Source organism: Hirundo rustica, chromosome 5, assembly GCF_015227805.2.
Source record: "Hirundo rustica isolate bHirRus1 chromosome 5, bHirRus1.pri.v3, whole genome shotgun sequence".
Taxonomy (NCBI): Eukaryota; Metazoa; Chordata; class Aves; order Passeriformes; family Hirundinidae; genus Hirundo; species Hirundo rustica.
Genome location: NC_053454.1, coordinates 37,857,332 through 37,869,979, shown reverse-complemented (window position 1 = coordinate 37,869,979; position 12,648 = coordinate 37,857,332). Strand labels below are relative to the sequence as shown.

At 39.1% G+C, this 12,648-nt stretch overlaps 1 protein-coding gene across 1 annotated transcript; it reads right to left on the bottom strand.

Annotated features, from left to right (window-relative positions):
• Positions 1–871: 871 nt before the first annotated feature.
• LRIT3 (leucine rich repeat, Ig-like and transmembrane domains 3) lies at positions 872–12,589 on the bottom strand. The gene is made up of 4 exons (XM_058420770.1): positions 12,221–12,589; positions 10,493–10,971; positions 2,934–3,239; positions 872–2,030 (listed from the first exon to the last, which is right to left on the bottom strand). Exons 1-4 carry the CDS (start codon positions 12,334–12,336, stop codon positions 967–969), a joined length of 1,965 nt encoding a protein of 654 aa, XP_058276753.1. The 5' UTR covers positions 12,337–12,589; the 3' UTR covers positions 872–966.
• Positions 12,590–12,648: the final 59 nt, after the last annotated feature.

The following is a 12,648-nucleotide window of genomic DNA, read 5'->3' as shown; positions in this document are numbered from 1 at the left end:
GCTTAAACATTGGGAAGCACACTCACAATTTACTTGCTCATTAAACTTGACATCTAACATGCCCTGAGGACAAAAACTCCTCTTACTGTTTATCAAAAGGTATTGTATTACTGCAGTGTAGTACATAACACTGCGCAATATCTGTGTAATAAATTGACACATAAGAGTGTGTGTTGCATTACACAGTACCACAGAATTTTCTGTACAAAGATTTCTGAAATTGAGGTATATAGACAGATACATCCAAGTAAATTCTAAGGCTGAGATTTTGCAATATCATCATCTGATGTAAGTTAACATAATTATCTAGTGTCTCTCAGAGTTAACCATCTTACCTGAACTTCAGGACACTAAAGAAGTTTCTTTGCCCTTTGCAATAACATCTGCACAATGACAATACGATGTGTATTGTACCTCTCAAGAGCCCATAAACTGTGACTTCTGTCTTGACTGGCCTGAGAATACTTCAGCCCAAAATACTGTACAAACAGCTGTATGACACCTCAAAGCACAAGCCGATGTCAGAAGAAAACTTGTATATTCAAATAAAATTTGGATCACAATAAAAGTAGTTAAAACTGTTTTCCTACTATGTTGAAGTACATTGCTTCCAAGAAGATTATGATTCATGTTTGATACATGTCACTAGCAGATCATGTGGTAAAATGAGAGAAAACAGAATGTTTCAGTAAAACCATAAAGTATCTTTAACCATGGAACCATTTCATGCTGTATTTTTCTTTGGAAGAACACCATTCCTTCACGTCCAAAGTCACAAATATAAAAAAGGAGAAAATAAACAGGCAGTATTTTTCTTCTATTCTCCCTCCTACCCACCACCATCCATCTATTACAGCAGGTAATGTATTCTGACCACCATCTAGCATCAACCTGCTTCCATATGCAGCATCACCATTTTGAATTAATTTTACCTATTATTTACTTCATCTCCACCCACACCCATGTTCAGCACAGATATTCAGACCTGGAGCCCTCACTTTTGAAGGTCATTTGAGAATCCATGCTTGACCTAGAGCAAAGGAGAAGTCTTTCTGACTCATCTGTGTACCTTCGTGCCCAGAGCTGGTCTCCTGCACTCAGTGTTCGAGGCTTCAGCGACAGTGTTTCAAATTGCACATAAGTCTCTTTTGCAAGTTCAGCTTCCTTTGCAGATTTTGGTTTCAAATGAAGTTTTAAAACTTTGTAGAGTAAGAAAAATATCAAAGGTAAAACAACCACGCATGCTGCACTGCTGGCCACGACCACAATAGAGAACTCGGAGCTGCTTTCATCATTTAACCCATCAGTGGAAAAAACAACACACTGCTCTTTTGTAGGTGGCACGCCTTTGGGTGAGACACATGCCATATATTGAGTACTAGGTTGCAAACCATCTATTGTGACTTTGTTTTTGCTAGAATCAGTGCTGAGAGGCAACATATCTTTCTCACCATACTTGGAGTATAACACAGTCACAGCAGAATTGCCTGTGGCATTGACAGTTTTCCAAGTTAAAGTCACTCGTTCATCAGATTCACTGATCACTCTTAGGTTCTTCACAGTGACATTTTGCTCAGCCATACCTGCTGTATTCAATGAAGCAGACTCACCTTTCTTGCTTGAATCTCCAGTCTGCTTTTTGTTTCCATTTGTCACTGCCTTTGAAACTTTCTTTCCATCTAACATGAGCCTGGACTGTTTTTTCTCAGTAAATGTAATGATGGTCGATCTTTCAGTGCTAACCAGAGCTGTGGTGGTTGGTGTGGTGGGAAGAGGTGTGGTTGTCCTCCCAGGTTCCTGCTTGGATTCCTCCTGAGTTGTATTCTGCCTCTCAGCCTCTGGCTTCCTTGCATACTTCTGTGGTAACACAGTTGTAGTAACTACACCAACCACTGTGACAGTCACAGCAGCTTCTGACATTCCTGCCAAGTTCTTGGCTTTACATCTGTATTCTCCTGCATCCTTGTATGAAATTCCTGTCAAGCTTATTATGGACCATCTGACACCCTCTCCAGGAGTTTCTTGAATTACTATGGGAAAATGCAAAGAGTAAAACATTATGAATGGAAAGTAAAGAGGAAGTAAACATTATTAGACTGCTCCTTCCCTTTCTGCCAGAAGGAACCACATGTACAAAAATTTTAAAAATTAAACCACAAGAAGTCAAAAAACCACCACAGCAAAAAACCCAAAATAAATGTCAGGAGAATGAGAATATACTTTGCAGTTTCACTAAGAAAAACAAAACCACAAAGTGAAACCAAATGTCCTAAAACTCCTATTGACTCTTAAATATTTCCTGTGCTAACTATTTAAAACGCTCCTGGAAGTTACCTTTGTCCTAAGACATTTCAGTTCTCTTACCTTCATCAGACCTGAGGTAACTGCTAAGTACTTGGCATTACCAAGTAGCATTTTTTACGTTTAAGTTACTACATAAGTATCTGTCATAGCAGCAAGAATGATGTCACACAATTATAGTCTTGCATCATTTCCACACAGAAAACATGAATTTGGAAAATTTTGTGTTTACAATGCTGAGTTTTAAGTCATTCAGTTATGGCCTCACTGGCTATTTTAACATGAATATTTTCAATCAGAGGTTAGAGAAAAGAATTCACCTATGTACTTTCTAGCTTCTGAGTTAGGGTCCAACTAACCCCAACTCCATTTTCCTTTATCCTTGTCCCACTTCATCCATTTCTCCCCTCTACACACATTGTTTTTGTAACAGACCACACCCAGAATCAAAACAGTCTGCTGGACCTGTTAAGACCGAGAAGTAGACAGAGAATTTCCTAATAGCTGCTGCACAGATACGATTGCCATCTTGACACAATACACGGCCCATTGTTACTCATTGCAAAGATCTCAAAGCACAAGAAACCCAATAATTTTCGGTTCTCCCATTTCCTATAAAAGAGCAGTTGTACCTGTGTAGTTCACTGGATTATTGTCTGACCTATTCCAAGTGAGCTGTGGTGTTGGGTACCCCGTGGCGTCACAGCGTAGCAGGACATTGCTGCCCAGTGGGGAGGTGATTTTAGTTGCTGAAGTCATCACGGATGGTTTAAGACACTGCTCTAACTCAGCTCTCTGGAAGAAGATTCCTGCCAGGCTCTCAGGTCCACTACATGAAATCAACGGATCAAGAAGTACAACAGAGGTGTCCACAATTTTGGAAAATTCAATTAGCTTTGAAATGCGACAGTCACAAAACCATGGGTTGTCCTGAAAACCTGAGGCAAGGAGGGAAGCAGGGAAAGAAAAAACAAGTTGTCAGTCAATATATGGATATTATGATTACAATATGACACATGACTACCACCAAATACAATCAAGAACAACCCTGGAATTATTCTGAGTTAATATTTTCTCTTCCAACTTGTATTTTTTATTCCGCTGATTGGTGGAGGAATATTTTCAGAGGTTAGGGAGAACAGTATGAATGTTTATTAAGCTTCACAGAAGTTTACAGGAGCATAGTGATGTGTTTAACTTTGCTATTTATCTACCACATTTAAAACCACTTCAAAGAGATGTCTTAAGACTGATGATACATTTTCACCTGCCTGTGCCTCCTGCAAAGACAGCTTCTCAGGCTACTCTTTTGTGTCACTCTCCTCTACTTTTAGTCCTTCTTTGGACTCTTACAGCTTGATCCTCTCTGACTCTTTTTTCAATACTTGAGGAGAACACGAAGATTTAAGGGTTTAGAGCTTACACCAACATCTCTGCCCTTGAGAAAAAGGGATAAGCCTAAAGAGAAAAAGGCCAACAAAATTTTTATCTGGCTCTGAACTACACCAGTATTGTTAGGAGCTGGCTTCATTACAGCCTCTGAAACACATTCAAGAAAGATGGCAGAAGAGTAGAAAATAGGAAGGGCCACAAAACACCATAATGACTACAATATTTTTATGATAGCACACAAGAACCCTATCTCTCTTGTGTCAGAGCTGACAACATTTGCTTCTTGGTTCCAGTCTATTAATTAGCTTTCCCTCTTTGTGAATGTATGATGCTGGAAGAGAATAGCCATTTCTGAGGAATATCGGTCTAAATCCTCAGCTGGTACTGATTACTTCACTATGTTGACTTTCATAGAGCAACTGTGGCTTTACCAGGTAAAATACAATACAGCATATAACTCAGGAGTTCAAGGATTTTCTTATTCTACTTATACTTTTGAATATGCCTTTCTCATTTTCTCCAAGTACTACTAATAAACAAAAATTATGGTCTGAAATAAAGGATGGTATGCAATACTGAATTTACTGATCAGTACAATAAATAAGTCATCTAAGTCAAACCAGTACTGAAATAAAAAAAGAGCCCTAGACACCTGCAAATATTTTTCAGAGTGTATTGTTACAAATTATCCAAACAGGTATTGGAAAAATGATGGGTTGTTCTGGGAAAAAAACTGCAGATGAAAGAATATATGAATAATTAAGTACTTCTTCCTTTTATCACCAGACCAAGATTAGGTTATTTTAAGAGCAATGGTAGTGATTGGTTAAAACTGCAGTAAACCCCAATTAATCCCTCCTCTTTAAAACAAGACTTGACCTGAAGAGATTCCGTGACTTTGACATCACAATCCAATTTCACTCTTTCCAGACAGAAGAGATTTTACATCTATTCACTACTTATTGTTTGCAGGACCAGAGAAGGAAAAGTCAAAGGAAAGTGTATCAGCAACTGCTTTTCCTCAAAAAAATCTCCAAAACATAAAAGTTTTGCCTGTGAACTTCACACATACATTCATAAGGAGAAAAAACTATCCAAGTGTTTTCTACATCTAGGCACATCAACAGCTTATGCTTATAAAAACTCTGCTCAATCAATCACATGTGGGTAACTATTTGTGCTTATCTTTTCAGTTAGGGACTCACCGTAGTCAGAGACAATACTCCTGTAATTTTCTTTTTCTTCTCATTTCTTGCAATTTTCCTCACTATGCTAAGAAATTTACTGCAGGAAAGGAAGGGGTTTATTATTGTTTTTAACCTACTTGAAGCACTCAAAAGTCTTTGAAGTAGAACCAAAGAATGGTTACATTAGAAAAGAGCTTTAAGGCCATCAAGCCCAGCTGCAAACCCAGAACTGCCAAGTCCAGCACTAAACCATGACCCTGAGCGCCACATTTACATGTCTTTTAAATACCTCCAGGAATGGTGACTCCACCACTTCTCTGAGCTCCCTTTCAGTGAAGAAACTTTTCCTAATGTATACACAGCTACCTACACAGCTTTTTTGTTCTCCCAGTGTCCTGAAGAAAAGCCAAAGTCACCATAATAGGTATCAGAAATTGACAAAATAAAAGGAATGATGAAGCAACAATGGACACTCCTTAGATTGGATGATTATTTAGTCCAGCCTGGGAGACAGGTTTGACCATATGAGTGCAGGGCAAAGGAAAAGTTATGTCAGTCAGCCATCTCATCTTCTCCATCCATCATGCTTCCCGATGAAACTGCTTAAAGAAGCACGACTTACAAAAATATATATAATAGATACAGCTACATGAGTTCCTTCCTTGCCCCCACAGCACAGCCCCTCAGTTTATCTGTGTCTTGCCAACATTTGACAGTATTCACATTATTTCTAGCCATCATAAATACCAAGTTATGTGAATTCCCATCATGGAAAGATGAAAGCACTATTGAGTTGGAAGAAAGATAAAACACCAAATTTCATTATACTTCAGTTAGTGTTGAAGAGAACAGAAATGTGAATGTAAACCTAGCTTCCAAACTACAAGGGGCATTTTGAACTTAAACAGCTTGTGCTGACAAGGTGTTAGAGGTGAGAACAAACAAGTGAAAGAATAAAGAAAAGGTAAAAATAAAGGAAAGGGGGAAAATAAGAAAATGGAAAATATTAGGGAGAAATAATTTCTTAAGAAGCAAAAATGAAAATAATGATAAATCTCTGATGGCACATGCATCTGAGGAAAGAGAATGTCTTTATAAACCCTGGATTTTTTTGTAGAAATATCAAGACAGTTTGTTGATCTGAAAAAGAAATACAAGCCAAGGCAAAACAAACATTGATAAATATTTATGCATTGTGATATGCCAATGCAGTGTTATTTTCATATTATTAATTATAAATTGCTCTAAACCCCTTTATTCTAGATTTAGCATATTTTATATTTACTCTCACACATTTGTATGTATGCTTCCACCCACAATGACAAACTTATGCATATGTGTGTCTGTGCATGAACATTTTTGTAGTCTCCTCAGTAAGCAGGGTTTCTCCGGGCTGTGTAAATACGGACTTTAGCTATGAGCAAAATTTCCTTTGTAAATCAGTAACCAGACTCAGACCACAACTTGTGCAACACACTGATTTTCACTCGCTGCAAAACAGCAGGATGTAAAATATTCAAGATTTGGGCTGATAGAAATATTCACCACAGCTTGGGCCAGCCTAGTCCAGGCTCTTTCCAACTGAACCTACACATTTTGATCCATGGTTCTAAACAGTAAATTCCCTATTCAACACCGTGTCACAGCATTTTCACCACATGGCAATTGCTAAGAGAGCACTTGCAGGAAAAGTAATACCTATCCCGTGACTCAGCATAACAGGTGGGAGCCTCATGGACCTGCAGTATTGCAAGTTTCTGGCACCTCTGCATGCAACAGAGCCAAGATCTCAAATAACTGCCACTCTGGCAAACACTGGACTCATCTGTTCCTCTCAGTGACCCACTAGAGTCCACCATATGGAAAATGCTACTGCCATCATTCCTGCCAGAAATGCAAATGCCTGTACAGTAGCCAATGCTGAAATTTAGCTGTGATTTGGACCAAAGTATCAGGCTATGGCTCCAGAGATAACCAAGAGAGACAGATGAATTCACACACTGGTCCCCCAGTCATTAGCACTGTTTAATTTTCAGCTCACTCCACAGCTTTGTTTTGAACTGCTCCAAAGAGAACTTTCCAAGATAAAGCCAGACATGGGTCCAGGGACAGTCGGCACTCCAGGGCTTGCTCCCTGAAAGCAATGAGAATGAGACCACACCCAGGATGGCTCTCCATCCTGTTGTCTCCTCCAAAGCAACTGCAGCAGGTTTTGTACCTCCAAACCGTTCTGCATGTCTGTCAGCCCTTCAGGCATAAAACATACCCCTGATTTTCATATTCCAAAAGCACAGATGAATGATTTCTAATGCAATTCTCACATAATTTCAGGCAGATTAGACTGAAGAAAGAACACCCTCATTCCCAGAATTACATTTGAGAGTCATTGTAGCATCCTGTAGGGCCCACAGATAACCAAGGGCTAAAACTTACAAAGTGTGAAACAGATAGTCAGCTTTAAAGAGAGCTGACCCTAAACAGTGTGGATGGGAGCTAGAGTGAGCCACTTGGCCAAAGGGCCAGGAATCATTCCCTAACCCTTTTTCATTTAGCACAGTGCACACACAGAGGAACATCATACAGTGGGATGTAGTTAAAAAACCCAAGTCTCTTAGTACAGAGATGATGACCTGGAATAAGAAGATGATAACATGCCAGTCCTCCAGAAAAAGTAGCCTTTGGCTCCTGCAAGAGTCCTTGAAGTAAACATGGGGAACCTGAACTTTCTCATATGAACAACTGTCTAGATGCTCAGTCAAGACACCAAAAATAAAATTGCTTCCTGGTGTTAAAAAATACCTTTGCACAAACATATGAATTTGGGGCCTTGCTGGTTTTGATCTTGTTCATTACATACACGTGACAATTTTGGTTTGCCAGAACCAGGAGAGAAGACCACTCAAGCCATAATTACTCTAATTAGAATCTGACTGCTGTTTTCCTGACTAGACAAAACCAGCATTTATTTACTCTGGGTGCCAGCTTCCAGCAGGGTTCTGGCTGCAGTGACCACTCCATGTAGGTACACAGGTCAGGCTGAATGCTCCCGCAGGGAGTGGCTGGAGCACATGGGACACTCTTGAGCATCAAAGCATGCAACTGTAGGTATCGCATTTTAAGAGAAACATTTTTTTAAACCTAAAGGTGTCCAAAGCGAAACAGGAGCTATGGCAGAAATTTAAAAGAAAATAAAAATACCACACACAGCAAAATAAAAATGCCAAACGAAACTCAAACAAATGGAAAAAACCCAGCAAAACCAAACCAACCAACCAAAAAAACCTCCAATTCAAACAGAACACGAATAAACAAAAATACCCACAAAACCCTTCACATCATATTAGAAGCTGGTGAAAGAAATGGTGTGGTTATTTAGGATGGCAAACAGGGAAGGAAAACCTATGAAAGATTACTATAAGAGATGGTGATTAGTTTTTCTGTATGCCCATGCCTTGTAGGACAAGAGGTAATCAGCTTAGTTTGCAGTAAGGGAGATTGAGGTTAGATATTAGGAGAAACTTTCTCACTGCCCTGAGAGATAAGCACTGGAGGAGGTTACCATGGAAGGCTCTGGGGTGGTCTGGCCAGAGGCTTTAAGAACAGCTCTGACTTTGCCAGAATGGCTCAGGTCCTTGGGATCTGTAGCCCAGTAGGCTGGGTCCTTGCTGACAACATATCCCTGTGATCCCTTTCTGTAGCTCAGAGGAGGAGGAGAATATCTATGGGATGCACTTCTTTCTCAGGCTCCAGCAAGCCCAGTAGAGAAAGGAGGGCCATTAGAAAGGAAGCACTAATACCCAGTGGAGTCTAAATAAACTTGTCAAAATAACCCATGACATAAAGAGCATTGCACTTTCTAATCTCCAGAGAAAGGGGATGTTTTCTTGTTCACTATAGAGTTTCTTATGCAGCAAGCACTGTCTGTCTGCATTGGGATATACTCATCAGAAAACTGTGACGTCAATGGAAAAAAAAAAAAAAAAAAAATCAGATAATTCATTCATACCTTACCCAAGGGAAATTTGCTCAATATAACACAAGGAAGGTACTACCTGGAATTTTGCAAATCTATAATGGCTGCACAGAGGCTCCCTTAGCACCTAACAGGAAAAGAGAAGCAAGGTTCTGTTTAAACCAGTGTGTTCCTCTCTGGAGACCTGTGTTAAAATCCAGTTGTGGTTCACAGCAGAAAGTGGTCCAAAGGTCACATCCCAAGCCTTCAAAGAACTCGATGCTGGCACCAGAGGGTTTGCCAGGACTACAGGAGGCTGGAAAAGTGCCTGCACAAGATTCCCAGAGTTAAGGGGAGAGAAGAGTGTGTGAGTGAAGATTTTTTTGGTGTTCTTCTTTGTTTTGTTTTTTGGGGGGTTTTGTTTGTTTGTTTGTTTTTGGCTTTAGTTTTTGTTTTGTTTTTTCTGTTGGTGGTTATTTTTTATTCTTAGTTCCTTTTGTTTTGTCTGAAGTGGTGAGGGCTATATAAGACAAGGAAACCAATCAACCTCTGGGACTCCCACATGAGATCATGAAGATTAGATCTAGCACTTTAGAGCCTGCTGTAATCTTCAGTGTGAGATGGACTTTCACAACTTTTACTCTTTTTTTTTTTTTGGCCCTGAATAAACAAAAATCCTCTAATGATGCAAGCCTACAGTTATCATGCTTATGAAGTCATGCAGCCTACTTGCATCCATTAAGTTACTTACATAAAATATAATCTGAATGAGAGTTCCAAGCTGCAGTTTTTGCTGTGAAACAAAGCAGCTGAACAAATAGACATTGAATACTGAGGGTTTTGATCAAGAAATTGGAAATACTGGGCAGACAATGCAGGATAGGTTTTTACCAGTGCTTACAGAATTACTGCAGTAGAGACAGCCAGCTGTTTTTCTTCTCTTCCACCTGCTGCACTACAAACACATTGAAATATGCACTTATATGTAAACAGTGATGTAAAAGATGTAAAGGAACAGTATTGATAGAACTGTTCCAGCCTGAGATTGAAAGAAGAGAAAGGGGTTACCCTGGCAAGACTAGGATGTGGAGATAAAGTGTCAGATAAAGCCCAATGCCACAAACAGAACTGATGTAATTTACATATTAGAGAAGAGGATCAAATTATGAAAAAAATCAGTCTGACCAAATTATTCTTAAATACTTACCTTAAACACTATAAAAAGTACCATGGACATAAAAGGATTAGATTCCTATTCTCTCTCATATTCAATATATAAATTGCAAATAACTTCAGGCTAATCAGTCAGATTTAGAGTAATGCAAGGGCAGCAGACATACCAGGAGACCAGAGTTGCCCTGTTTTGAGCCACCAACATATCTGCAGCATGGTGTCACAGGACGGGCTTTATATGGGCATCAGCTCTAGCTGCATGCTCAGCTTGGGAGCCTCTGGAAAAAAGCAGTTGCAAATGGACATGCTTACAGTCACAAACACATCCAAAGATGAGGAAAATGTCACCAGAAGCACAATATAAGTCCTGTATTTATATAGCTACTGAGTGGCCTGTATTCCTGCAAATTGGATTCTCACAGCTTTTACTTGCAATTTAGTGTTCAGGTATATTTTAGTAAGGAATGAGACAGGCTGTTCAACATACCCAAGATTACTCTCTGCGTCACCAGAATGTCTGTGTTCTTGGACACCACAGCTCCTGAGAAGGGCGGCCAAATGTCCATGAGGTCTGATGGCAAGGTGGTCAGCTTGTTGCTGGATAGATCCAGGTAGGTAAGGTTTCTCAGGTAGCGGCCAGCATCAGCGGGAATGCTGGTCACTTTGTTGTTGTGAAGATCAAGAGTCCGTAAGTTGGGCATCTCTGCCAGGGACTCCCAAGGGAAAGTTGAAAGTAGATTACCATCCAGCCTCAGCTCATGCAGTTGTTTCAAGTTATAGAAGCTGCTGATATCAATGTTGGCTACACAGTTGTAAGTGACCCACAGGTATTTGAGATCTACCAGGTAGTAAAAGGCTTCAGTTGGAATCTTTCGTATGACAGTTTTCTCTATACGAAGTTTTACAGTATCCACAGGAACATTCACAGGGATCTCATACATGTCAGGGTCATTACAGAGTACAGACCTAGCAGCAGGGGAGGAAAAAAATAAAAAAAAAAAAGGAGGGGGAGAGAGACATATTTGCATTTATTTATCAGAAATTCGAATTTCAGATTTAAATGCAAATGCTGTAACTTTCTGCAACACTACCACCAGAATAAAGAACACTGAAATCAAGAACAGTCCTCTGCATTTAAAAGTTGAACAAATTCCACAAACATGGAGTCTCCAAAGACTAAAAGAATACAAATCAGAACTGATCCTTTCACATGAAACCTAGATTTGCTTTATTCTGAAGTATGCAAGCACCACCCTCTATCCACCCCTCACTCTAGAGAGTTGAAAGACAGAAGCCAAGTACAAGGAACAATACATGCATGTATCTCAAGTGGGAACTGCATGCCCCCTTATTAAAATTATTAAAATTCAAAATTAATATTCTTAATCACCAATTTTTCTGTATTATGAAGATTCAAAGTATTTTCTAGACTTACCTTTTAGAATAGACTGAAAATTGAAAATATACTAAAGAAAATTCAGTAAATAAGAGCTTTCTAGCCTTCTTTATGATGTCTATGTACAAATTACTTGTTTTATAGAGATGAACTTTCTGCTCACAAGGATTTCAGTGACATGGGATTTCTCAGCATTTTCAGTTACTTGATTTCAGGAAACAATTTCTTTGAGGTATATTGTTTGCACATACTAGTTTGAAGATTCCCTGCCTTCAATAAGTCTATTCTTAATTTTCTCCCCCTTTTCTCTAGACTATTGCTCTATTTTACTTTTTCCTCATGCAGCTTTGTACTAGATAGACTGTGACAATAAATAGCAGTGACAGAGTATCTCCTAAAATTGACACAATACTAGGTTACCACATTACAAATTAACCTCCTTGCTATCAAAAATTACATGATTTACTACAGATTTAAAAAAGCAAGAACCTGCTGTATTTATTTAAACCGGAATCACCTTACACTAGTTAACTAGTTTGTAGAGATAGAAAGGAAATTGCAATAGTAGGAATGTCATGGAGCAGAAAGAAATTGGCCCCTGCGAAAAATGAAGATTTAGAGTAGCTATTTGCTAAGTACAAAGCCATAATCACCATCTGCTCCTGTTCAGGAATGCTCTTAGCCATAGAACGCTAATGTAAAATATGCCTTCATTGTGACTATGCTAGAAATAATAGCAATGTCTGAAAATGTTATCTCCAATTTCTTCAACCCTTTTCCTTATAAATTGCCCTATACAACAAATGATAAAATATATACCTTGTTCCAGTGCCATCACTTCGGCCATGGTAAACGCAAGTGCATTGTGAAGGACAAAAGCCATGAACTTCTTCAAAAAAACTCATTAGGAGGTAGAAGCAAATAAGCAGATACATGGCTTCCTCCCAGAAAAACTGACATGAAGAAATGTGAAAAGCTTTATTCCCAGGCACTCATCTGCAGTGTGCTACAAATGTGAATGTTGCCATCCATTTAGTAACAGCAGATTACAACAGATTAGCCGAGATCTGCAGTTGCTTAACCTTCAAGTGTATCCTGAACGGCATCAGTTAAACCAGCTTGTTCTTGACTCTGTCAGAACACACTCTGCTTCAAATCACATCCAACCATGTTCCAAGGTTGTTTTAATATGTAGATTGTGAAGTTAGTGTGTAATAAAGTATCTCTTTTCTTCTCCAAAGCGGCAG